General features: G+C 30.7%; 2 protein-coding genes and 1 non-coding gene across 3 annotated transcripts in view; 1 reads left to right on the top strand and 2 right to left on the bottom strand.

The window, feature by feature from the left end:
- Positions 1 to 4,902: 4,902 nt before the first annotated feature.
- Positions 4,903 to 9,177, bottom strand: LOC108768321 (MD-2-related lipid-recognition protein). The gene is made up of 4 exons (XM_018518708.1): positions 9,006 to 9,177; positions 6,198 to 6,326; positions 5,317 to 5,483; positions 4,903 to 5,056 (listed from the first exon to the last, which is right to left on the bottom strand). Exons 1-4 carry the CDS (start codon positions 9,160 to 9,162, stop codon positions 4,973 to 4,975), a joined length of 537 nt encoding a protein of 178 aa, XP_018374210.1. The 5' UTR covers positions 9,163 to 9,177; the 3' UTR covers positions 4,903 to 4,972.
- A 1,475-nt stretch (positions 9,178 to 10,652) lies between these two features.
- TRNAS-CGA (transfer RNA serine (anticodon CGA)) lies at positions 10,653 to 10,734 on the bottom strand. Its single transcript has one exon. It is a non-coding gene; the product is annotated as a tRNA-Ser (tRNA).
- A 4,316-nt stretch (positions 10,735 to 15,050) lies between these two features.
- The window catches only part of LOC108768323 (echinoderm microtubule-associated protein-like 2), a 43,860-nt gene continuing 31,492 nt past the window's right edge, over positions 15,051 to 27,418 (top strand). The window contains exon 1 of the mRNA XM_018518713.1: positions 15,051 to 15,526. The gene's annotated coding sequence lies outside the window, so the exon portion shown is untranslated. The remainder of the gene's footprint in view (positions 15,527 to 27,418) is intronic.

Raw genomic sequence — 27,418 nt, 5'->3', positions numbered from 1 at the left:
TTTGAGTACACATTTGCGCGTTTAAATAAATAAAAACTTAGCATAAAAAACGCTGTAAGTACGAAAAATTGAAATATCTAAAGAGAATATTTAAAATAATATATTGTTTATATCGTTATATCATAAATGATATTACAAATCTTTATAATATTAATAGTCTTCGTATATATCGTCTTTTCGAACGAATTTTTCGAAAGTACGCTACATATTGATCGTTTCAGCTAATTTCAAACATATTTGTTTCGGATATATTTATATAACCCAGATATCATCGTAATCATTCCTGGAATATTTCGCATTTTCTCGTTATCGTAAATCGATAATGCGTTTGGCTTGCGATGGAAGTTATGCTGGGATTAAAACAGAGACTTAAAAAACATTGACTTTGAATTATGAACTTTAAATTATGTACTTAATGTTGTTTATATACTTTTCTTGTTGCATTAAAGAGTTAATAATGAATGAGCATCAAGGAAGAATGACAGTACTCGAATGTAAAATTATAATATATAATTTTTAGATAAAAAATAAATCACTGTTTACGAGGGAAAATCAATCAAAATGTAAATACGATACTACTGATAAATTATCGGTAGTGCTAGGAGATTTATACCATTCTTGTATTTCTATACAAGAAGAGTAGAGATATAAAGAGGATCCACGAGGATCTCATCGAACTCGATAAATAATGAGATTACTACGTACATTTAGATTATATGTGCGGGTTGAAAGCCGATGTTACGGCCTTACCGTGTGCGGTTAGCCGTATTCGTGGCGCTGATAAAGTCGATGATTATATATAAACGCGAGAAAAGCTGCGCACATTGGGAACAACACAATCTCACACAAGTATGTTTGCCAAAGAGACGTACATCGTCGAAGTGGTATATGGCCGAGATTTTTTCATTATACACATTCCAATATTACAATATCTTTTTTCAATAACATTGCATAAATATCAATTATTTTCAATTATTACATTGCATTACATTGCAAAAGTCTATATCCAATTCTATGAGAAGTGGTGGTATTTTCTGCCAATTTTGAAATATCGCATATAAACGTTTTGTAGAACGTTCAGTTTTTTATGTAAAACATAAAAAAATGAGACTATGAAATTTTTTATTATCGAATGTATTATTTTAAAGATTCTGTTTACCTTAAGATAGATATAGATAATTTATGCGGAACAGTTAGATTTGGTATAAAATGAAGTTTTTGCGATATACTTTTGTTCCCCTCATATTTTTACTACCCGAAATTTCGGTCGCATGGCAGCATGCGCCGCGTTATGTCGATACCAAAGAATCGATACCTGTTCCCTTGTCGCAACGACAACAATAATCGCTGCTTGTGATCGCAGGTCACAGGAACGAAAAGACACGCCACTATAATACGAGTAAAAGAACTCTGTATTCTCGAAAGAATTCTCATTCGAGAATACATAGACTGTATGTAAGAGAGTGTAGAGTTATTAAAAAATAATGTGCATCATTAATGTACTGTTTATAAATTTGATTGTACTTCCAGCAATTAGCTCTGATTAATATATTAAGAACGATAGACAAATTAAGAGTTTCTAGCTGGTGCTACGTGTCTCCATTTTCACTTTTTCTTCTGACGATATACTTATTAAGTATTGTACAGTTAATTAGTTTTCTGTAAGTGTTTCTATTATTATATTATTATTATTATTGTATTATTAATATTATTTTCCTTTTAATATTTGTATTATTATTAATATAATGATAATAATTACTATATCACGTGTTTTGTTAAATTTTGTATTTAATAAATGATATTATTGCAGGTAAAACTCTCTTCTAGGATTTATTTAATACCAATAAATGTTCATTAGTTGCATAATGTTAAGCGGCTTACAAAGCTGCTTTAATAATGCAGCAACTGGAAATACCAGAATTGATGGGACGTTTGTACATAGCATTGTTCCTTGCTTCACGTACAATTAGAATCAATGCTTGTTAGCAGAAATATAGAAACATTAATAGTTTCAGAATTGAAAATTATGATATTTTTAAATCACATACCGTATTTTTTGTTACTATTAGAATTTGTTATCGATATAACAATTCTTTGCTTCTTTTTATCGTCGTCGGTGAAAATTCGTGTGCAAAAATTTACACGATGTGCTTTCTGAACTTTTTGCCGCGGCCAGTTCCTGCGTGAATCAACCAACCGCTTTCAATTGAATAATTGCGCATTAACTGTTACAACGTATGCCGTACGAGTCGGGCCAAGTGATCTGTTATTATGACCCCTGACCTCGGGCCATGCCGAGCTGCGCTCGGACGATAATTATTTCATTTACGGTTATCTTCGATCGATTGTAACAAGGACCGGAAGCGCATCCTTCGTGCAATGAGATTTTTAACAATTGGTTTATTATTACACGTGCATCTGACAATGACATTGCGATCGCCGCGCTAATCGTCGCGTTAATTGTAACTTCTGACGGTAGAAATGTCTCAATGAGTGGATTTGCGAAAGTGAGATAACAATACATTTCATTGAAACTTCAGAGATATTTTATCTTGTGTAATATTCTAACGTTAATGGTGAGATTTCTCTCAGTTTAGCATTACAGGTAGATAGATAATTAATTTTGTTTAAAGTACTTGAGACATATATTACGCAAATTATTGTGACGTTAATTTTAACTGAAGCCAATTAGATTTGAAAGAGTTAAACGATATTCTATCTAAACTCTGTTCTGATATAGAAATAGCTATTTTTTTAATAATTAATATATTTAATTGTTTAATTGTTAATATTGAATCAACAATGATAAGTTAAATTAAGAAAGCGAGTTTAAAATCTTTTTTTTTTAGTTTGGAAAATTATAGACTACAAAATATCAAAATAAATAGTAGCTTCCAAAATTTATACTTCAATCAGTATTGCAATATTTCTGAATACCACTTTGCAATCAAACAATAAGTAACATTGAAATATCAATCTTCTGTCTTGGCGCCATTAATCTAATCTAACTCGGTCGGTCGCTCATTTGTTCGTGTACCCTAGTCTGACTCTACTGTACAACCCACGAATATAATTATCGCAGGCGCCACTGGATGTAACATTATGAAGATAAATGAAACTGATACGATCGATATACCAACGACAAATTTATAAATACGAGAAACAATTAAAGAAACAATTGTGAAAGGAACAATAATAGACATTGAACGAATAAAAATCGTTTGATCGATGAACTTAACGGTCGGATGAAAAATAATGTTTCCGATTATGTTCGACGGATGACCCATATTCCTACTTTCCTTCGTTGAAGACAAAAAAATCAAAGTTGATTGAGTTTAAAATGATCTAAAGGACCGCGAGTCAGATGAGCTCGCACGTCGTTACTTGGCGCGTATTGTAAATTTCGACAGAATCGACGGCGAGACCGTCTTCCGGCCACTTTTATCAGGAAATGCACAATTTAACAATTGTGGCCAATTATTTTTCTAGCAGTCTCGTCTTTGATTGGACATCTGAGGCCGCGTTACATTGTGGGCCTTTACATCGCACGGTGTGTCACCGTGTGTGACTGAACGAACGATCGTCTATTGTGTCGTCTATTGTGTCTCTCTTATGTTTGTCCAAGGATGTTTTGCATATACAGATCGAATCACACGGTCGTTGTATTATATTTAGTAACTTATTATTGCTAATGTATGAGTGAATAGCAATATTAACTTGAATTTGAAAAATGATTTTGAATTATAAATACATGCATTAGAAAATCATGTACGTTTAAAATAAAATGAGCACGAATAAAATTCTTTTTTATTACATGCAAAAAAAACATTTTTATTAATATATAAATAAAATTAATATATATTGTGTTATACTTGATATACATATATAATAAAAAAATATCTGATATATATTTCTTTAAATGAATAATATATTTTTAACAATTTTTGTTGGACAAAAATAGGTCATTAAAATATATTATCAATTCAATTTCTTGCAATGTATATGTATGTGTATTCATAAATCTAATTGGTTTCCGTAGATAAATCATTTCGGAAATAGCAAAATTAAAACTCGTGTGATTTTTTAATTTATGTCTAAAGACATATAGACTTCACTGATCACATTTCAAATATAAACGCGTTTCACTTGAAACATTTAGAAAGTAAGTAACGCCTGGCTAGTATAAAAATGGATTTACTTTTTAACGTAGCATAAAGGCTCGTATTTGCAAGTCTATTCTTAAATTTAAAACCGTCTTAAGATGTCCTAAACCAGTCGCAGAACCGTATATAGCATTTGATTGATGAGACATTACTCATAAAGGTAATCTTGAAATAAAAACGGAATATGAATATCAGTTACAGAGATTTCTTCATTTCTTCCATGCGGTATTCATCTATTATAAATTATAATGGCTTTACTTCGATTGCAAAAGGAATTATCTCGTGGCGGTAACGTCAATATTATCTCTGATTAATGAGTTTTATTTGTAATTACTAGATTCTCTCTCTCTCTCTCTCTCTCTCTCTCTGATTTGATTTCACATTTTAGAACGTACATATGTATATGCATATATATATATAAATAACACAAGGTATAATAATTTTAAAAATCCAATATGGATTCCGTAAATCTATAATAAGCTTATACTTAAAATATTTAAAATAAAATTATGAAACATCCCGAAAAAAAAATCAAATAGATTTTTAATACAATTTCTACGAAATATTTTCATGTATTTGTTGAGAATCGTTAATTGATTATAATAATTATATATATTTTTATAAAGCTGTTTAATTATTATTATTATTATTCTGATATTTATTGTATTTGAAATACATATATGACACAGAGATGGGTGTAATGGAACGCAATGTTATTGATATGAATATCATTTATTTCACTAAATTATTGATTGGCGAATTATAATCATTGCGAAGAATGATACATTGAAAATTTAAGAACAACAATTTCATTTTACCAATTTAATTTGGAACATAAAACAGCACTGGTTTTCTTGTTCATTCCACAACTTCCATTTGAGATCATATGTTCGCTGTAATAAAAGAAGAGAAGACATTCTTTAGAAAAACATTTTAAGATCAATTTACTCGTTTTTTATTTCAGAAACACTTATGTGTTGTACATAAATCTTCTTTCTGCATTTTGAATTACGTTTAAATTTCATGTTTCTACATCGATTTGGCGTCTCAATATTTGACTAGATTTCAATGTAAAAAGTAACTATACGGGATGTCAACAAACTTGTGGAGAGATTTACGTAAGAATCAGAATGGAGATCGAAGCATCACTTACCGTAGGGAATTTCTTAGAGATAGGCAATACCACTGAATACGTTTGCTTTTGACCAGGCGAAGCTGGGCAAGTGGTGGATAGGCAGGCATCGATTGGCATACCTAAGAATGGCAAATCTACGATCTCAGAAGCCCAGTATGCCCTACTAAATAACGAGCCATTGAATTCTGAAACAAGAAAAAATATATATATCGTTAATAATCACGCATGATCGCTTGAATCCCAAAACTGATATGTTTTGGAGAGAAAGTAAAAAATATCTTTTTATTTAAAAATAAAAATGAAAGTATAAATCAAGAACATTTTTAATTTATTTTATATAAATGGTTTTTCATCTTTATCACGACCAATTAATTTTATTATTCGCTATTGTAGTATCCAGTAAATACCAACTAACAGTAATATAACATCAATATTATAATTTCACATTCAACAATATAAATGTAATATAAGACATATAGTACGTAACAGTTATATTGATATAAATACGAAATTATATAAAGTTGTATATTATGTTCCGTTAATTGGTGTTTACTGAGTATTAAAGCTATTTGAATTTTTACTCCTTTTACGTAATATAATTATTTTATTGGTATTTCTCACTGGTAGCATTCCAAAAATTATTCTGTTTTATGTTTGACTCAAAACATATCAATATGATTTACAATAATTTCTTACAATCATTAATTGTTACATTTTATTTTCCAATTTCTTGTATAAATATCAAACTGAATATAAAATATTTAATTATATACATAAAAATGTGATCTATTTAATTTTATTTCTAATCACAAATTCACAAAGTTGAAAATGTGTTCTTATTCATTATTATTCATTATTATATATACGTTAAACACGCATGATATTTTAAATACACTTACGGGGGATGAAGTCAAAACTTATGCTTGCATCTTGACCCTTCTTTAAAGAACAGGGCTTTCTTTCTTCGGCTTCTCTGCATGGATTAACGCGTACTTCGTGAATGGTACATTGTACAGTATTTTCTTCGGCTGAAACGTAATAAGATTTCATAAAGAATTTACTTGTACATTTAAAGTAGATTAAAAATTTTTATTCTTATGAGACAGAAAGAAAGGAAAAATCTAATAAATCAATATAAAAATTGTATTACCTATGTTAGTTTTGTTGACTCATTCTACGATTAATTCTAATAAAAAATATATTGTAAGATCTCTCTTTTAAATTAACTATCTTATTCTAGCGTTCTTTTATTTTTTATCTTTTAAATGTATTGTTTATCAGTATACAACACATCATTAATTTACATGAATCAATTCAGAGTAAAGTATTTCTTAGATGTTAATTTATATTTTCCTATGCTAAGCAAAATATATGCTGCGTAAGAAAATTTTACTTGCGCAACGTTTCTCATGAATCAAATCAATATCTTATTTTTAGTATATCTACATAACTCATAAAAATTTTGTTTTTCTTCCGTAATCTGTAAGGAATGCTGAGATAAGTGTAAGTAGTGAACTTCGACAAAAGGAAATATAAGTACAACGACACGGTACGTATCATTGACGTTAGAATCTCGACAGATCAATGTAAACTAATTCGAAACTGCGAAGTTTCTGCTTGACGAGATATAAGTATTTTAATATTTTTCCTGCAAAATATATTGGATATCTGATTCATCCTTCGCGCCTCGCGGATGACTCGATCATAAATTATAAGAGCAAGCGTTGGAAAAACTTTCTCGAATATTCGATAAATGTAAAAAATTTATAAAACGTAAAATACCTCGTACATGTTTCTCCTATGTCGAAGTTTTACCGCTTCATTGATTCAACATATTCCTCTTCGAGAGATATTTTATTCAAGAAGTTTATCTGTTCTCTCTTTTTCATGATTTGATATTACTCATCTATAATAATTCTTTTTGTCTAATAATTCTTTTTTTTCTCTCTTCTTTCCCCCCCCCCCCCTCTCTCTCTCTCTCTCTCTCTATATATATATATATATATAGCTACACATACATATATATACATATAAAGAAAGAAAGAGCTTTTCTGTTATTTCATCATTTAACACGTTTCTACTTCTAACTAAACATTATTTTGTCATCGTATTTTAGTAGTATTTTGTTGCAAATTAAATTTGAATTAAACAAATTGTGTATCATCTGATTAATCAAATTTATCCAACAAGGTTGAAGCGTATTATAAATATTGAACTTTCCAAAATATATTCTTGACCGATCTTTGAACGTATAATTTGATGGCACTATGTTGGCTAATAATAATGATTTTCTTTTGTGGTATTTAAAATTAATTTTTTACGAAATTAAGAATTTTTATATTATTATATTTTTTTAGATAGGAAGCGATATAAAATTCGAAAAACATGCGAAATTCACTACTCAATAGCTTGCGAAGGAAAAAGTTTGTAATGAGTTTATAATGATCTTGTGTTCTATAGACGATTCATAATCCACGTGACAAGTGAGAGAGAAAGATAAAAACAATGTTATTTCAGTCTTGCAATTTCTTCTTTTGTTTCCATAGAAAGAAGTATTATTACTTCAATCTCAATCTTTCTTTCTCGCTAGCATAGTTTATGAATCATTTATAGTTTACAATAGCTCTGCTAACTGCAAGAATACTTAGCATGCATTAATAAAAATACTGGCTTGTATTAAAATCCTACAATAAGTAATTTATTATTACCATTCAAAATTTTGTGATCTTATATAGATTTAATTAAATGGATGGTCCGCAATACTTTTTATTCTTTGGCCAAGAATTATAAAAATATAGTTAATACAGGTGCATAAAAGCTAATTCGCAGAATGTACATGCATATTAAACAGTTTTTGTGTACATAAAACAATAGATGTTTCAACCTCATATTAAGTCATCATCAATATTCATATAAATTTTCAAATTATATATTGGAACTTAGATATATTGATAATACTATGATTAAGTATTGTGATTCATTAATGCGTGGTGTTACAAAAATTTTCGTCCTGTTTAATTTGAATAACATAACTTGTCATTTTCTTTTCCTTGTTGAAGTGATACAGTATATTATTCTTTAAGATCCTTTTTAATACAGAAGAGTTGCTTCTTTCTTTCTTACGACGATGTTCGATCAAATAAATCATATATTTGATCGTCACGTTGTCTTAAGAAAGAGATCATCTCAATAAAATTTGATACGATCAATAAACATTTATTGAAATGAATAAGCAGAATACTTCACAACGGCGATGATGCGTCAGACTCGGAAATAACCTCACCTCTTCGAAACATACGTTCGATAACTGTATCGAAGTTGGAAATAAAATGTGCAAATAAAAGTTGTCGCCAACCCATTTTTGTTTCAGATACGTCCGGCTTATTTATATGCGCTACCGCGACGTTGCAATAACGTTAAACGAAAGTTCATCGTTCCAATGGCAATAAAAAACATGCTATTAATCATGTTTACCGAACAGTACAACTTAGTCCAATTTTTTTTCCAACTTCCGTTGATTACGCCGTCGAGCATGAGCAAAGGATCGCCAACGACATCACAAGCGAAAAACGTGTTGTCACTTCCTTAGGGAGCTCGCTACTAGATCTCCTTCGAGATAACATCGCTAGCGTCGTTTAATTAAGCAGATCGCGATTTCTAATTAAAATAGGATCAAAGAGGATATATATATATATATATATACTTACAATTAGATGGACACGGCGTCCAATGTACTACTTCCGCGTAGACCGTGGATAGGGCCAGGATTAGGACGACAACGAGAGTGATATTCCGGTTCATCTTCGATGGTCGGTGGTTCGTAGCCAAGTGAAAGAAGGTCGACATGAGGGTCGATCCACACATAACGCAAATACAGAGCGGAGAAACTGTGGGAGGGTGGGGCCATAGGTCAATTGAGATAACGTCTTTATCACGATGGAACCTATGCGCGCGACGATCTCCTTCTCCGAGAAATCGTGACACAGAATTTCGTTCCGATGACTAAATGGTCAGATGATTTTGTGATAACCTTGAATATTCCGGATGTTAACGAATATTACAACGTCCTCATTATATCATTTTTTATTCATGAAGATCGAACTCATCTTATGTCGACATGTTTCCTTTTGGCATGGATTAATATTATCTCCGCACGTTATCGCGTGGATTTACTCCAAAATATCTTTTGTCAATTTAAAATGAATTATATTGTATGATTTAATATCTGTTTTATCACAATTACTAAAATATATAAAAAATTTTTTATGTGATAAAAGTGATGAAGAAGTCCGAGGTGAACAAATAATTAGGCCAAGAAATAAAAACTAATTTATTAAAACATTAAAATCAAAGAAAGAATTAAAGATTAAAATTAGTTTTTCAACAATAAATAATGTATGAAATTTTTTAATAATTTCTGGTCAAAAAATAAAAAATAATCCTCAATTTATATATATGTATATATATATATATATATATATATCTTAGACAAGATGAGGAAAGCTACATATAATAATACCTATTTTAACTCTGTTCATAGATTATTAGATTTATTGTAAAAAATTCTTTTATAATTTTTGAGCAAAAAATAAAAAATGATTCCCGATTGATGTTAAACGATGATATTATAATGAGCAATATTAAAAAGGGAATTAATAATAATATAATAACGTTGTTTTAATTGAAATGAAAGAATACTAAGAATATTATACGTTCTTACATCATAGTTTTAACTATATAAAGAAATTATAGAAATTATAGAAAATATTAGAAATTAGAACGATGCGTAAGAAATTTTTTATAAGTTTTGTCCAAGAAAAAAATTATTTCTAATTAATATTAAACAGTAAGCAATATTAAGAAAAAAGTAGTTAGTATATGGACTGTAATCTGATATACAATATTTTTAAAAACCTATATATGTAATATGAATCGTAAATATTTACTAGTCTATATATGATAATGTTTGTTTTAAATGTGATAAAAAACTACGACTTATGAAACTAATATCTTATGTATTCTTACATCAGTCTAATAAAAAATTTTTCACATAAGGACAAATACTGTTAGAAAAAGCAGCCAATTTTATGTATATATAGTGATTATGAATTATATGTAAAAAATTTGTTATATTTTTTGGGCTAAGAATAAAAAATAATTTCCGATTAATGTTAAATATATAATGCGAGATTAGAAAAAGCTATACAGCTACGCGACGCGGCGATGATCCGGAGTGTCAAGCGATAAAAATTTATAATGTTAGAAAAATACATATTTTTATAATGTTTATAATATCAAGATTATATAAATGTCGCATGTAAAGAAACGAAAAGAATATTTAATAAAAAAAAGATCGCTGCGGACAGGATTCGAACCTGTGCGGGCAAAGCCCATTGGATTTCGAGTCCAACTCCTTAACCACTCGGACACCGCAGCTGATGCTAACACGACTACGTACAATCATAGATAACCAGTTCAGGTCATCCAGACACCAATATTAAGTTAATCGAAAAGAGATATTGAGATGATATTACATACAAAAACTATATTTGCTTAATAATAACATAAAACAAATCTTATAATAACTTTTTTTAAATAAATTAATTCTATCAAAAAATATAAAGCATATATTTAAATATAAAATTCTGAAATGCACATAATATAATTATTATTTCTACAATAAAATTTTTATTGTATAATACAAATATAAATAATATTATATAATAATAAAAAAAAAACATTATTTTATAAAAAATCAAAATTAAAAAATTAACATAAATTAAATATGAATAATAATTATCTCATATTTTTTCTTTATTTTTTTATCAATGAATTTGTCAATTGTTTATTTATTTAATGATTCCAAAAATTCAATAATGTACCACAGAGAATCTGCCAAGATGGCGTCATCTGTTGGCCAGCTATTAATAAATGACAGCATTTCTTCTCGTCAAACTCTATCGGTAAAGTGTAATACAAATAATATGTACATTATACGTACGTAATATACTTTACTGATATTATTCAATAATTTTTTGAATAATTTATTTCTATAAACCTTATTTGTTATTACAATATAAAATGTACTTATTTTATTATTATAAACACAATTTAGGGGAATAATTAATATACAATTTTAAAAAATTATATTTTAAATAAAAAATATTTAAAAAAATTTATGTATCTCTAATTATTTTTGTCATTTCTATCTTACATTTGTAGATATCATTTTTTGCTTCTTATTTCTACTATAATTTTAAATAATAAAATTTTTATTTTATGTTATTATTTCAATTTTAAGTTTACTATTTTGAGTATCTAAAATTTCAGATCAACAGATACCTTTTTTTATGTACAGAAGATATTCTAGCTGTTCAACGTAATCTTTATTATTTTCGCTACGCGAATAATTTGCGAATTGTACTATCTATGAGATTATGAGCTATTTATGCGACAAGTATGCGGAATTTATCAATGGGACAAGTCGGTGAATAATTATGTAAAAAGTGTTTCGAGGATCGATAAGATCGAGTGAATTTCGCATTATTCGCAAGAGACAATGCGATTAATAATTAATGAAAATGTAAATGCAAAAAGATTCCACATATTTTATACTAAAAAGTCATAATTGAAGATGTGGCGTGCTAATTTTGGTTTTTCTACATAAAAATTACAGAACGGTTTTTTATTTTTATAAGGAACTGTAGAATAATAAAAAGTAGTATTGTGGAACTGTCAGTATTTTTTTTTATGTTAATAGAATGTCCACAAATCGATACATCTTGACGTGCAAAGAATCCGATTATCTAAACATTTACATACGTCTCATTAAAAAACGCACGCGGCGCTATGCTCAAACGCAGAAAGAGACCTATTCCCACGACAAAAAAAAATATGACGATCTTCGCACTTCGTTTGCGTCTTGCGGCGTAGTATAATCACCGCAGGAAGCAGAAACGACTCGTGAGATTATACAGAAGGTGTAGGCGGATTGATCGGAGGATCCACTTGGGAGATAATAATAAAGCGATGGTTCTCGGGAATGCGAAATCGGCTGGATGATTTGAATGAGAATGTTGTGCAAAAGCGGCCGGCCACGCGCGACGCCTCTCGCATCAGCACTTTTACTTCGCACGAGAAGGAAAGCCTCTAAAGGAAGTGGCGAATGTTAGGTGAGCGAATGTGTAACCTACATTCAATACGACTTTCGTTCATTGTGATATACTTGATCTGTTTTCGCCCCCGTCATTTTTACTCACGTCTTTTAAATTAAAATATATCTTCCTGCGTATACATTTTGATATGGAAGATAACGCCATATGCTGCTTTCCTCCTAGCTTTATATTTTCAAGATGAATACTCTGTGTGTGTGTGTGTGTGTTAAACTCTATTTGTAAAAAATAATCGTTTATTAGCAATTTATTAATAACGTGAATATTGTCCTGATATAAAGAAAAAAAATTCGTAAAAAAGACGGTTTATTATCTTACAATTAAAAGTTAAATTTTTCGATTGTATGAATACTCTTTATGGCGAATAATACTTTCATTTTTCCTTATTATTAGAATAATATGTTTTAATCATCTTTTAAAATACAATTTTTTTTTTAGGAATGTACAATCTATTTTATTTTTGCTAATAAATTGTTAATTAATGTTTACTTTCTAAAGATCTTTTAAAAAGATATCTCCCTTGTTGTATAAATATTTTCTGCACTTACTGTACATAATGTTTTTATTAAACTCATAATTTATGTGTTAAATAATATTTAGGTACGTATAATAGATAAATCAAAACTATCGTAAACGTCAAAAGATTGGAATAATTAAAAAATAGTATGTTTATTATATAATTTTTTATAATTTTAATGATAATTTAAATTGCATTATGTCTTTATTTTAAAGTTAATTTAATCAAATTAAACAGAATTTATGCGTTTAAAGCATGTGAACATTAATCTTTTACTATTTAAAAAATTCCATCCGCACCTTTCACGGAGCATTAATGACAGATCACGATGTGGCTATAATGTATATAATGAGGCAGTAGTCAATGCGTGTTAGATGAACTATAGACTATGTATATTAATAAGAAACTCAATTGCTCGCATTTCTCATCACCTTTAAAGCAGTTGGGCAATATGCCTTCATGCATATAAATATAAATCGTGATTTTCGGATAAGCACGCAACAGTAATAAAGTAATATCGACTTATACTATTGTTATTGTAAAATAAAAATTTGCTTAATTTAAATTTAAGTGCTTTATAACAGCATAATAAATCATTACGAGCGATAGAAGATTGATGATGGTAAATGGAGATTGATGAAGTATGTTACAATTTAAATTTAAAAAAATGAAAAGTTTGATGATGATGCAGAGAAAAGTAAAGAAAACGTAAACATAACGTTTCGTTAACAACATTTCTATGATTTTGCTTCGTCCTTTTTACTTTCAGCGATTGTTTTTTCACGAAAAATGCATGTCGCGCATTTTCGCGCGAATATAAAGTACGTGTGTCATATAAAAATGCGGATGCAGAAGGTTCATGTCGGAAACCGCGATCGTCGATATTTATGAGAACCGCCGGAGCGTCAGTGAATTATCCGGCAACATTTGTTCTCGACATATGTTTCTTCCGGATTCGGAGAGAACCGGTTTTCTTCCATAAAGCTCTATAACTTAATTCAAGAGCGATTCAATAGGAGTATCAATTAAACATTTCATTATGCACAGTTACTAGATATTTCTCTGGATGCTGTTCTTTATATTCTTATCTATTGTTTCTTACGTTCAAATTTTGGTACAATAATTGTCATTTATATTGCGCAAATTTAATCATAATTAAATAACACAATTAATTCTTTAATAAATAATATCTTTTGAAGAAAAAAGTAACATCAGACAAAGTGTTAGCTTTTGATTATTTATTTATAAGCTCAATTATATCGTCTCATATATATCTTATATTTTGTTAGAAAACGATATAAGAAACAAGAGGGCATAGAAAATCATTATCTGTGGAAGAACTGTTTTGTTAACATCTTGTAAACTTTACAGTTTCATAATGAAAGTTGTTTAAAATTTCAGAATCATTTTTTTATCACACCAAGATCTAATGTTATGAATGAAACCTGGCGCGTTACAAATGAGATGTCTAGCTTTTTCTAATATTAATTGTATATTCTCTTTTAATCAAATATTCGAACAAAATTATTAAAAAATGAATTGCATTGGAAACTGCATTGCAAATATTTGCAGATTAATCCATAACTCATTTTTAAAAAATGTTAACCGATGCTGATTATAAAACTGTTTTCTGATACTGAAGCGATTGAAGGAGTTGAAATTCCAAAGTACAATTGTTTAAACGCGAAGCAGTAACAAAGATTCATTCAATCGTAGACTGCATAAATATGAGTGTATTTATTTAATTTATCTTAAATAAACACATTTCATACTGCTTCAGATTTCTTTTTGAAAAGTAAGCCTTTGAACGTGCACGTCTCTGCTTCTCAGATTTAGATGTAGAGCTTCCGAACGAACAATGTCTTCTCGTGCTTTTATCAAACTGATTGTAAGCAGCTGGTAACAGATAAGCAGCAAATGACAGACGAAGTAGCAAGTTACGCTCCTGGCATCTGCGTCGTCACACCTGTTGCCCTCGGCAGGATACCAATGTGATACGCCACTGGCCGTAAACCGCTGGCACGGCTCACCTGTTGGCCTCAGCAGTACTTGCTGGGTTCTCGACCGCGCGGCACCTTTCGCCCGACGAAGCTGCTGACGAAGCGAACGGACTTTCCGTTCTCCACGTATTCTTCGTGTCCGGCGAATTCTCTCTCTCGCGCGCGTACGTCTCCAAGAGACGAGTTTGCCGTTTCTCCGGTTGGTCCTCGTCGATCGGGGTATCCACATCCGGTATTGGAAAGAGAAACCGGAAGGAAGGGACTGCTCAAAGTGGGGCCTTCGCCTTCGACCTGGAGGAACGCGACGCGTCGCACCGGACGAACGAAGAAGAGGGAAGGCAGGCGGAGAAGCTAACCGGTCGGCCGCTTTCCGCGGATTCCTCAACCGCCGTCGGCCCCCGTCTCCGGATTGTATGCAAATACCTTGCGGAAACATCCTCGCGCGGGTTGCTGCCGGCCAGGAAAGCGCGGTCACCCCTTCTCGAGGAGGCTAGGAGAAGCCCATCTCCTCGCGTAGAATTTTTGTGTCCGCAACCCAGGTATGCATGTGAAGTTCGCATATCTTCGTCATCACGCACGTATGCGATATTTTCGCGATAAACAAAGTCCAACAGTCGCGCAAACTCGGTTACTGGTGTAACGATTCATTCATCAGAATATTTGAAATGAGAGAGTTGCTGAAGGAATTCGCCTTTGGCGCGTTTATGAAAGCAAAATTCGAAGACTTGAAGCCTTGGAGTCGATTCTATTTTGCGTTAATTTAGATTTAAAAATAATTTAAAAAATTATTTATTGAGTGAGTAATACATATAGATAATATATTATAAGTGTTTACTTTCTCTTGTGAGACAAATTTTTTGAAATCTGGAGTAGATAATTTTCAGTGAAAATTTAATTGGAATCTGTTACTAAATACAATTCAATTTTTATTTATTATACATAATATTTCATTAGTTAATAGTCCTCCCAGTGACAAACTCTTTGATAAATTTGGAGTTAATTTCTTTTAAGCAAAAATATAATTGACATAAATATGTAGTAATGTAATTATTGAGTATCTCTCTTACTAATAAATTGCAAATTAAATTTTTATTAAAATATATTTGAATAAAATTAAAACAAAAAGTTATTTTCAAATCGATATGTAATTTAAAAAATCATTTAAATGCTATTTCCGATACATCCAATATCCAATCAAAGATTAATCTCGGTAATGACATAATTTGCTGGAGGCATTAGAAAATCTAAGTACCTTTAGTCATATTTAAAGATCCAATATTTCTTCTACGATTGACGAGAAATCTCAAGAAGCAATATCGTGTACATAGATAATGTGTCGGCGAAAATGCTTTGAACTAGCAAAGTGGATCGTATCGCTTGATTAAAAGCGTTTCAACTTTTTACAAAATTGCTTTTCCAATAATCGTCCGTTATCATAGACTAGGTGTAAGCAGATTGCCAATATATGTCGAAATCATATTTAACATAATTGATAAATATCGTTTAAATGCGTCTTTTGAATCAACTTCTTGAGAGAGATAAACAAGATTTCTAAAAAATATAAATAACTTAATTTATTCTTCTAATTATAATTATTCAATAACGTATTTAAAAATATCGTATGTCAAAATTTTATTTTTCTATGTATAATTACTTTAAACACATTTATATACATAAATCATCTGTGTAAGAAAATTGATAAAGAAACAAAATATTACAAAATTTATCAATATTCAGATTATTCACATTTTACGTATGTCGGACCTCAACGCATTGGAATTTTAAAGTTTGTTACATATTGTCGAGATACGATAATAAGTTTGATAAGATCGAGGAGAAAACTTTGTTGCTCACGCGAGCGTTTTGAAATGCTTTACAGGAAACAATAACCTTCCTTTAATAATTATTCCGCTAACGTTCCGGTAGAATATAAAAGTGAACCCTTTCTGCGTAAGGTAAACGTATAAAACTTTATCCATAAATTATTTACGACGTAATAAACGCCTCTTAAACGCTACTTAAAAAAATTTTTCATAGAAAAATTGAAAAATCATAATAAAACAAAAATTATTTATTTTCAGCACTGAAAAAAATGCATATAATTTTACATAGAAATTACATGTCTATGACTGGAAAATTACCTAAATATGATTGGAAATTTATAATTTCCAGTAAATTTTCAATCATATTTATGTAATTTAAGTAATTTTTCAGTCATAAACATATAATTTCCATGTAAAATTACATGCATTTTTTTTCTGTGTACGGCTGTGACAAAATTATCTCATTTCTTAACACGTAAGTGCTAAAACAAAATGTAAACGACCCGTGCAAAGTGTGAGTGATGTCAGTGCAATAAAATTTTTGTTTTTACGGAATTCATGTTATAAGCAAATGTTCTTTTTTCTGTTATCTAATTGCGCACAAAGGAAAAACGCGTACAATTATTCTAGTCTAACTTGCAGTTCAAGGTGCCGGAAGGTGTTGAGCAATAACGTATTACTCTTTGGCACTTCTTCAATGTGTAAAAATAGAGAGGGTAAAATCAAGGGGAGGGGGTTGTTTTTTAGCAAAACCGCGCACGTTTCCGCTTCGTACGTAACGTACGCTCGCGTATTTGGACACAGGATGAGACGATCAAAGATCTCGAGCACCGTCGCCAATTACACGACCTGTTCCAACAATGTGAGCCAACGGCGCGCACAGCCGAGTTTCTCACGACATTCACCGGCGTAATTTCTCTCGCCATTGTCTAAGTCGTGAGTCGGCGTATAGAGAGTGTGACTCCCATGAGCGCGCGACGAAAAAGCGGAGCATAACGGTGCTGACGGAAAAATTTCGCGCGCTCCACGTCCTCGACAAGGAAGCCCCCGATTTTCGTTATCGACGACGCGCGACGGAAATAGGTATCTCGTCATTGCGCGTGGAGACGTAATCACGGTCGATTATCCGCGCTTCCGCGCGAGATAACGCGACGAGCAAAACGACTAATTATAGCCGGCGAACGTACAAATGACTAGGAAACACATCCTCGTATCATGTTATTCACGTGAATAAAATACTTGAACGCGCGAGTAACAACATGTTTATGACGTTTACGAGCCTTACGAGGTCGGAAAAGAAATAATTAAGACGCGAAATGTTCCAGTTGTATCTTAACTCACAATTCTGAAAGGAAATTTTAGGAAAGATTTATTTTTTAATTATTTTGACGAGATTGGTATTCGCGACACGTTTTGACAAAATGCCAACGTTAATAATAGTGCGGAAATTTTGCCCCCTTTGGAGGACGTCTTATTTAGGAAATCTTTCAGAAGATTCTGAAAACATTTCTCTTCTCTTTTATCAAACTATATATGTGTATTAAAATTGAAAGAATTTTTATTCTTTATTCCGTTTTCTTTTTGCACCCTTTCAGGTCGCTCCGGCGACTCTGTTTATTGTCTGTCGGCGCTCGGAGGTAAACTAGACTTCCACGGTACCCTGTTCACAACCTGAACTCACATGCATTGGCGAACACATGCAGAACCATTATATATAGACCTTCTTAGTATAAGAAAAGAAATTTTCACTGCCCGTCAGTGGTTCTCTATTTCAACTGTTCTATATACGCGCGATATACGGGATTGTATGCCAAATCGGCATTTGGATTAAATAGATGTGAACAGTCTGATTCTATTATTGTACAGGTAAATTTGGACCATTCAAGAAAACATCATTATGTCTCAATAAATCAAATGTATCTCGTACAGCCGAAATGTCGAAATTATATCATAAGGACAGCCTAAACATATATCACAATGTTTATAGAATATTTGTATGATGTATTCGGGATATTTTTGTTATGTGTGTAAAAGCACATCTCTATTAAAGCCAATCGTGTCGATCAGCATACTAACGTCAACGCGATGTTTTCTAAGCCATTTTAACCCTTATCCTACTAAGGGAAGTCATTAATTTTACCGAGCGATTCCTGTTCGTGCAAGTTTCTTTGCGTCTTTCGGTAATTATAAATTATACTACATTTTATTATTTTCCAAAATGAAGTGCCAATATTTATTCTAGAAAGTTGAAAGTATGTTGGTGAATTTTTAAAGATTTTTTGAATCATGCTAAATAGGTGAAAAAATGGACGGATTCTAATGTTCCTTAGTATGGATGAGGCACCAAATTGTACCTAGTAGGATAAGGGTTAAGTTTACTTGTTCCATCTAATAATAGAAATATCAGTCTCGAAGTTCGTATTCAATTAATTTTAACATTGCGTCCTGTACATTGCATCTTAATAAAGAAAAAAGAAGTTAGTTTATCGACACGATCGGTTTCAATGCAAGCGAGCACCTAATTAATAACGGTAAGAGAAAGTTACTGAATGCGTATTATGGTCATTTAAATCATACTTCACCAATATTATATTCAATATAACCAACAATACAATTATTATTTAATGTAAACAACACTTAGACAAAAATATGAAATAATTGGGAAATGAATAAAATAAACATAAATTTAACGTTTCGTGTACTAACACATTTAAAAAACTCAAGTATAATTGATGTTAATTTTTTCTTGTTAATATATATAGCTAATATGAATGTAATTATGCAATTTTATTCTGAATTTTTATAATTTTATAAAAGAAAGTTTATTGTAAAATATTTTACATTTATTGTATATACATATTTGTGTTTGAAGATTAAATCAATATTTATATTTAAAAAATCTACCAAGTTTCTTAAATCATATTATTATAAGATAAAAAGTAATAATTGACAATACTAAAACTATTAATTAATACTGAATAAAATAAATATATTATTCTAAATAATAAAAATATAATAAAAAAAGGTTTATTGGTATGCATTTGGCAAATCTCCTCTATTCATCTGCATTTCTCTATGAATCCGGTCCGAGCTAAAAAAGCAAAGAATGAATGAATTCACTGTCGTTACCTTAAAGCTGAATATACAATAGCGGTTTGTAAGGACGCTCCACCCTCTTAATGGGCTTCGCTACCTGCGCTAATGTATTTCAGACACTCAAAATGAATGCTCTGCGAATACTGATTTGAGTTTTTGAATATATTTCGATTATGTGCGACATAGTCTTCGTAATGATTTCAGGTCGATAGCGGCTTCAGTAAATTTATTTTTGCGTTTTAAAACCGTAATGAGAGATATCGTGTAATATATCTCTCAACTTTCTAGCCTTACACAATAGCTCTCAGAGGTGGAAAATAAATTTTCACTTAAAACCGCATGTTTTTTTAATGAGAGAATTATGGACAGAAAATTTTTTTGAAAATGATAAAAATGTTAATCGACATTAGCGCAAAATGCAATTACATAAAATATAGTATTTAAAAGTCAGATAAAAAGAGAAAGTGAAAAGAAGATATGAAAATAGGTTCCTGTAAAAACTACTTATTCATCGTAATATCTTCACGTAATCTTTAAATCTGTATAATTATAGGCAGGGTTCATCAAAATTCTTAAGACATAAAACATATTAATAGACAGTCACGAAGATTTTCATCAGTTTACCACGCTGCATGCTCATTCTGCCTTCACGTAGGGAGATACCATTCTGTTAAATTTTATCGCACGAAGTATAGACGGAGGAATAAAGCATAGTATGCGCACGTTAAGAATAAATAATAAATAAAATATCTATAAACGCGCAGCAAGCGCAACGACGTACGAGATAAGAATTTAGTTTCTCTGACAGTTGTTGCGCGCAGCGGGCTTTAAGTGTAGTCTATAACGAAATTTATTTTGCGGGAGTGTAGGGTGCAGAGGTTCCCACGGGATTGCTATTAGCTCGGCGGTTATGAGGAAATCGTGGCTTCGTATCGTGCTTCCTTATCGTCCGCAGGGGGAATTTAAAACGAACAGGGGTACATTCTCGTGTCGAGGCTCATTATTTGTTTGCGATAAGTGTCAAGGCCACCGACTGTCAAAGTCCGTGGCACTTAATTATTACCGTTTTTAGGTGTTAACCTTGAAAAATGTTTCGCGTTCGAAGAAATATAAAATACTTTAATTTCTTTATATCTGATAATGAAAGAATTAAGATGATACTGTTAAGAAAAGTATCGACTTTTGGCAAGGTTTTCCTGATCGCTCTTGCCTCGATTAAATATAACGATTATACTTTAACGTTCGACCCTGACTACTAACAAGAACTTCTGCGCTTTTATTTTCTTCTGCTATGAAATTCTTGCTGATACACAACACCGCTCACCTTTGGGCTGACTACGGTCTCCGACGGAAACAGAATATCCACAGAAATTCCGAGCACGAATCACCATTTTAACGTTCGCTTTCATCACGTTGAAATATTATACATATACATATATAAAGTATCATATACAAAATAATTTTATTTGTAAAAAAAACATGATAAATAATAGTGTCCGATTAAAGAAAAGAAACTCTTCAGTTCAGTAAATACTATAAAGATCATTCTATTAATTTCATTAACACTGGGTATGTTAATTATATCAAATAAAAGAAAAATCTCCTAGTCTTCAAGTGAAGTTGATCTTGGTTCAGTTTACGATTGCGTTTCAAGTCCGACAAATCAGCACGCAGTTTACAAAACAGAAAAATGTGGATTTATCAATCTACATATAAATATAGATATATTATTAAACATCAAGAACCAGATTTTAAAATACTTTGAAAATATAATTCCTCATCTTATTATTTATTTGATTTATTCTTATCAGTCTAATTTCCACTTGTTATTAATATTGTTTATATTATTATATATATTATCACAACAATTATAAGGTGGCTCATTGTCAGTAGGATTGAAAAACTCAATTGTTTACTATGTTTTCTCGTTGTAATCGCATTTGAATTGGTGTTGATGATATAATATATAGTAGTAGAATGTAGAATTTAGATTTCACGCGCGAATTACTGGCACAAGTTCGATAGGTGCCACCTATCCTACCGCCATTGCTACGCGCTTAGTGGACATCGAGGTCAATCAACTGCAACGCGATGTAAGGTATGCGTTTGCATGCGCGGAATTGACACGTAAACCTTTCCTACGCAACTCCCGCGACTTTCTTGTTATTACCATTCGAATTAGCAATAAACTGAATAAATAACAGTTCGATGCGTCATTTAGATTTCACGCGCCAAGGAAACGTATCTTATTAAAATGTTATTTCCTCAACTTTAATCTCTATTAATACATAGACAATTTCAGTTTTTAGAATATATTAACAATATTTATAATAGGTAGAAAACATTAATATATATTCTATTAATATACTCTATTAATAATTAAAAGAAAACACACAATAAATTATTAAAAAATATATATAAATTAGCTTCATCTCGAAACAAAAACGTTGTTGTGTATTTTGAACCAATGTTCTCGAAATTTGCAAATATTAAAATTAAAAGAAAAAATTTAGCGTAAAGATTTATTTATATAGTAAAGCTATTATTTTTAAAACATTATATTAAATTGTTATACAGATCTGTAATGAAAACTATTAATTATATAAAATTAATAAAAACAATAATAGAGCCATTGGAGTCAGTGCAGAATTCAATACGTGAAAATAAAACTCGTTCTTTTTATTTAGATCAAAGACATAAGTGTAAAGTCATGATAATCAACTAATCTATAAATCAAAATTAATTAAAATTCTTAAGTGTTTTGCAACGTATAAATTAATAACGTGATATTAAATATTTACCCTTTGTACAGAAGCATTGACTATATAATTTCGAATGCAGAATACAACTGAGATTAACTAATGGATACATATTACTTATCAATATATTAACATGCAACATAACGCGGCGGATGGTACGAAAAGGTATGAAAAGTAAAGTGGATTAAAATTCCGTATCAGTTTATCAAGAAAAATGTAATGACTGACCACATGATAACTACGTGTTTCGCTATAAAAGATGATATACAGTCATTTCCATGAACACAGTTATAATTAGATACGGTTAGACAAGTTTTCTGTTTCATTCTGTTTCATTGTACGTATTAATTAAGATTATCTGACGTTTTAAATTGGTTCATCTATCTTTTTCTACAAATAGGTCCAGATAGTGAATCGGTTAAGCCACAATTAAATTAAACTAATATTTATTGAAGTGAATAGAAGTTCAAGTGAATGGAAATAAGTATATGAGCGAGTTTGTAATTTTAAATTTGATTTACTTTCTCGTCCATTCACCTGCGATTACAAGAAGTTCCATTCCAGAATAAACGTTATACAGCCTTGGCATTAGAATATTATATGCGAGAAGTTCATCTAAAGGAAATTATTGCAGATTTACTTATCGAATTCACTGTTGCAAAGAATAAGGCATATCGGATACTTCGCTATCTTATCATTTTAGAAAACAAACACGTAAGACGTAATGCGACTTAATATCGTGAACTTGCATAAGAATCGACGTTTAATATAAACTCAATCTGCGAGTATTATTCACAGAAATACGTTTATCTTCGTCAATTAATAATGTTTGCTGCGCAATTCGCGTATAAGATAAAAGAAGGATGTACCTGCTCCGCGAATGCTAATTTGCATAAAGGATACAGCGCCATATTTTCTGCGTAACGTCCTGTTGCAACTTGTTATCTAGATTAAGATTTCAGTCCAGAAATGAAGAGACTCTCTCCGGAATCTCGTGGCCGGTAATATTATCGATCGACGTCGTCCTTATAAATCAAAACAGGTCTTGCAGTCTTCGTCATTGGAATCATAAAACAACTACAGAAGATATTTAAATAATTTAGTAAACAAGTTAAAAATTGAAAAAATTATTGTACGATTAGAAAACGTAATTAAATATGCAATTATTAAATAATAACTGTGTTAAAATAGTTGTAGACTCTTTTATTATTAATTAATTTAATGTGTTTAATTACTATTTTACTATTCCTTGTTTTTTCAGTGTGACTATAGCTATACTTGGATATGTGATGGGATATATTTGATCTCACATTCATCCACACAGTTCGTGTCTTGTTCCTATTTATTTATCTTCACGCCAGTCGCATGCCTTCACGATCGCGCCATTAACGCGAAGGATGCTACACCAAAATTTGCATAACACCCACCTACGCCTTGTTAACTGGAAACAGCTCTAAACACAAGACGCGAATGATTTAACGTCATTTCCTAGTGATTGCTACAGTGGCGTAATGTTTGCTGATCGAGTGAAATCATTAACTTTCGTTACATTGCATGACATTATTGCTTTCGAAAGTATTATCTCTAAGTACTTAATTTTAAAATTTTAGTAATTATACAATTGCCATAACTAAAATTACATTTTGATGTTAGAAGCTTTAAAGTGCAGTCGTAAACTGTATTTTTTAAAAAATTTCTATTAAAATGTTAACTCTTAAAAATATTAATAAATAATTAGAGATTATATAATTACTATGAGAAACATAAAAAAATATATATATACAATATAATACTCTTACAAATATAAAAAAGATTCAAGTCTTATTTTCTCTTAATGCAATCTTTTTGAGACATAAACATCAAGAATAGTGTTATTATACTTAAAAATATTTACGATAGCTAATTAAAAATCGTATACAAATTTAATTCGTATAAATATGATATTGTTTAATTGTATAGAAAAAATTATATATTTTATAAAATGCATTGTCAAGTTTAGGGTCGTGTCGCGATTACAGTCTAGCGATTCTCCTCGAGGATGCAACGTGCGTAAAAGGGAAATGCGTGATTAGAAACTATAAACGAGAGAGACGTGGATTGCTCATAGCTATTTTATTTAGCGCTGACTATGCGAGCGGCTATTAGCGCTTTAGATAAGCCACCGAAATTTACATAACACCCACCTATTGCTGCCTAAAGGGAGATTTCAATAAGTATGCCGAAGAGATCATTTTACCGGCACTCGATGGTAAATTATTACGTAATATTATAATGAACGAAGAAGAATAATCTCATAAAATATTTGTGGTTGTAATATCAATTTGGGCGAAAAGCTTCATTATATTTTAGTAACATTCACAATCCATCCATAATTTTGCGGAAATTAATTATATCCGAAATTATTATAAAATTATATCCGAGAAAAATTTAGTTGATATAATTACAATTCTGATGAGCACGATTAAAATATTCTGGTTCGTCCATCTTCAAGCAAATATTTTCTCAGTATATAAGATAATAATATCGTACGTTTATATAATTAAATTTTATCATGTATTATTAAAAGCACGACTTTTTATGCATATTTTACGAGCTTTATCTAATTAATCTTAGAAGCTATGAATAAATTGTGTAATATTGCCCACATTATGATAAATGGCGAAGAATAATCTCATAAAATTTGTGTGGTCGTAATATCAATTTTAGCTACATGCATTGCGTATACTGATCTAATAATATCTTTAAATAACTTCAGGTTCTTTTTATTAGATATAGTTATTACGTGTAAAAAATAAAAGATTAAAGTGTAACAAATTACATTACTGCGGAAATTGAATTTTATATGGCTCGACGAAATTATTATTACTAGGTCAGTTAAAGTCGAGGCTGTAATGGATCGATTAGTCGTGTTCTGAGCGTAATTTGCGTCCTTGTTTCTACGTATACCAATATTTGACGAGTTATTTCCTTAACATAGCGTTGATTACGTATTTGCAACAACACGAAGTTGCTACAAATAGTACTGTAGTATACATTTTGTATGCATTCCGTTGTATGCTAATAATAGAGCGATTCGACAAACAGGGGAATATTTATACACTTTGCTATACTTGAAATTAGAATTGCAAGCTATATTTTTTATAGTTTTCTTTAAATTATGTGATTTATTTTTGTCATTAACTATTTGTACTTCTTCTTGATTTTAGTAGTAGGTTTTATTATTTTATGTATCTCTCATTAAACATTGTAATGTTACATGAAACTATATAACATCTAACGGATTATTCGTGAACTGAAGAAAGGAATGTTTGGCTGGAAAGTGTATTGCACGTTGAAATAATAACGTTACCGTAAGATGGGAAATTCTATTCTTTTACATCGTCATGAGAAAGTCTGTTTTGCAATTGAATGTCTCCACAACTTCAAGACATGTTGCACGCGTATTTATTTATATTAAGATTTAGATAACCATAATTTTCCACTTCTTTAATGTTGTAATACTAAAATAGGTGTATGAAATAGATGTATCCCAGCAAACACGAATATAACTGTTATATAACATATATAACGTAAATATATATATATATCTATGTTATGTAATAGTTATATTCATGATTTACTGGTATATATTTTAATTTTTAGAGCGTAGAAGATTTACTTTTAAAATTTTACATCTTTTTCTTGAGTAAGATTTGTTAGAATTCATTATTTCATTGTATTTCTTGTCTTAAAATATAATACTGTTTTAGTGCCACTACAGTAATTTTCTTGTTCTGTGAAGGTTAACGTTCGCATTCCATTTTGCGGAATGTGCATATAAATTCAGTTTTCATTTTATCCCATTCCATTTCATTTACACATGTAATTCGATTGTAATTATTTAATATTATACTGAAATAATATGTACAGTTTTATGTTTTTAAAATTTTTGAGTGACACTTGAGTAGAATGAGATATACAAGTGCAAGGTTTACAAGTTTGCTGAGACTAAACAGAGATTGATGAGATTCTTGTTGGAGATATTTGATGTTTTCTTAATCGTATTTTCTTCGTTGAAAATTACATGCTGCCATTCTCGAGGAGGCTAATTGTGAATGTTCAACTTGATGGAGTCATATCGCTTGCTTACATAAGATGTCCCAGATTAATTAAGAAGTCGCTTTATTAGCCGTGATATATCAATATTTTATGCCGATTCGTTAAATTATATTACAATTGTGAAAGATATATAAAAAGCTATATAATACTCAAGCTATATTTCGTAAAAAATTAATGATTAATAATCCACATGAAATGTGTGATTCGCTTTTTACACGTCTTCGTCAAGATTATATATTACGAAACTTTGTAGCTAACTTGATAATAATGCAGCATTACAACAAATGCCGTCTTAACTAGATTTATGACTTTTACTTTGAACATAAAGTAGCTAAACGCTATAGAACCTCAAGCAATTCTAACACCATAAATTCAACGTTGGTCCACTTTCGTCAGCAGATTGTCTATTAACTACCAACTATATTTAACGAGTCTCATTCGAGCCAACTAAACTTCATCACCGCCCCGACGTCGCCATTCGCCGTCTCGCAGCATCAATTCGCGTATATGCAAATTCGTTTCGCATTGTCATAGTGCGCGAAACGCACAATCGCCCTCACCTACGAAACGCATTCTTTGCAATCTTTGCTTGCTGCTATTTCGATTCGCATGTCCTTATTAGTTGTTTTGCTGCGAGCGCAGTGCATATTCGGTT

Source organism: Trachymyrmex cornetzi, unplaced genomic scaffold (genome assembly GCF_001594075.2).
Source record: "Trachymyrmex cornetzi isolate Tcor2-1 unplaced genomic scaffold, Tcor1.1 scaffold78, whole genome shotgun sequence".
Taxonomy (NCBI): domain Eukaryota; kingdom Metazoa; phylum Arthropoda; class Insecta; order Hymenoptera; family Formicidae; genus Trachymyrmex; species Trachymyrmex cornetzi.
The sequence above is the reverse complement of the archived record's forward strand: the minus strand, read 5'-3'. Positions and strand labels throughout refer to the sequence as shown.

Excerpts from the sequence above, each read along its gene's own strand:
- LOC108768321 (XM_018518708.1), bottom strand. The coding sequence starts at position 9,162 with ATGTGTGGATCGACCCTCATGTCGACCTTCTTTCACTTGGCTACGAAC. Across the intron at positions 5,484-6,197 it reads AAGTTTTGACTTCATCCCCC|AATTCAATGGCTCGTTATTT; the intron begins GTAAGTGTATTT and ends TTCTTGTTTCAG. Across the intron at positions 5,057-5,316 it reads TCTCTAAGAAATTCCCTACG|CGAACATATGATCTCAAATG; the intron begins GTAAGTGATGCT and ends CTTTTATTACAG.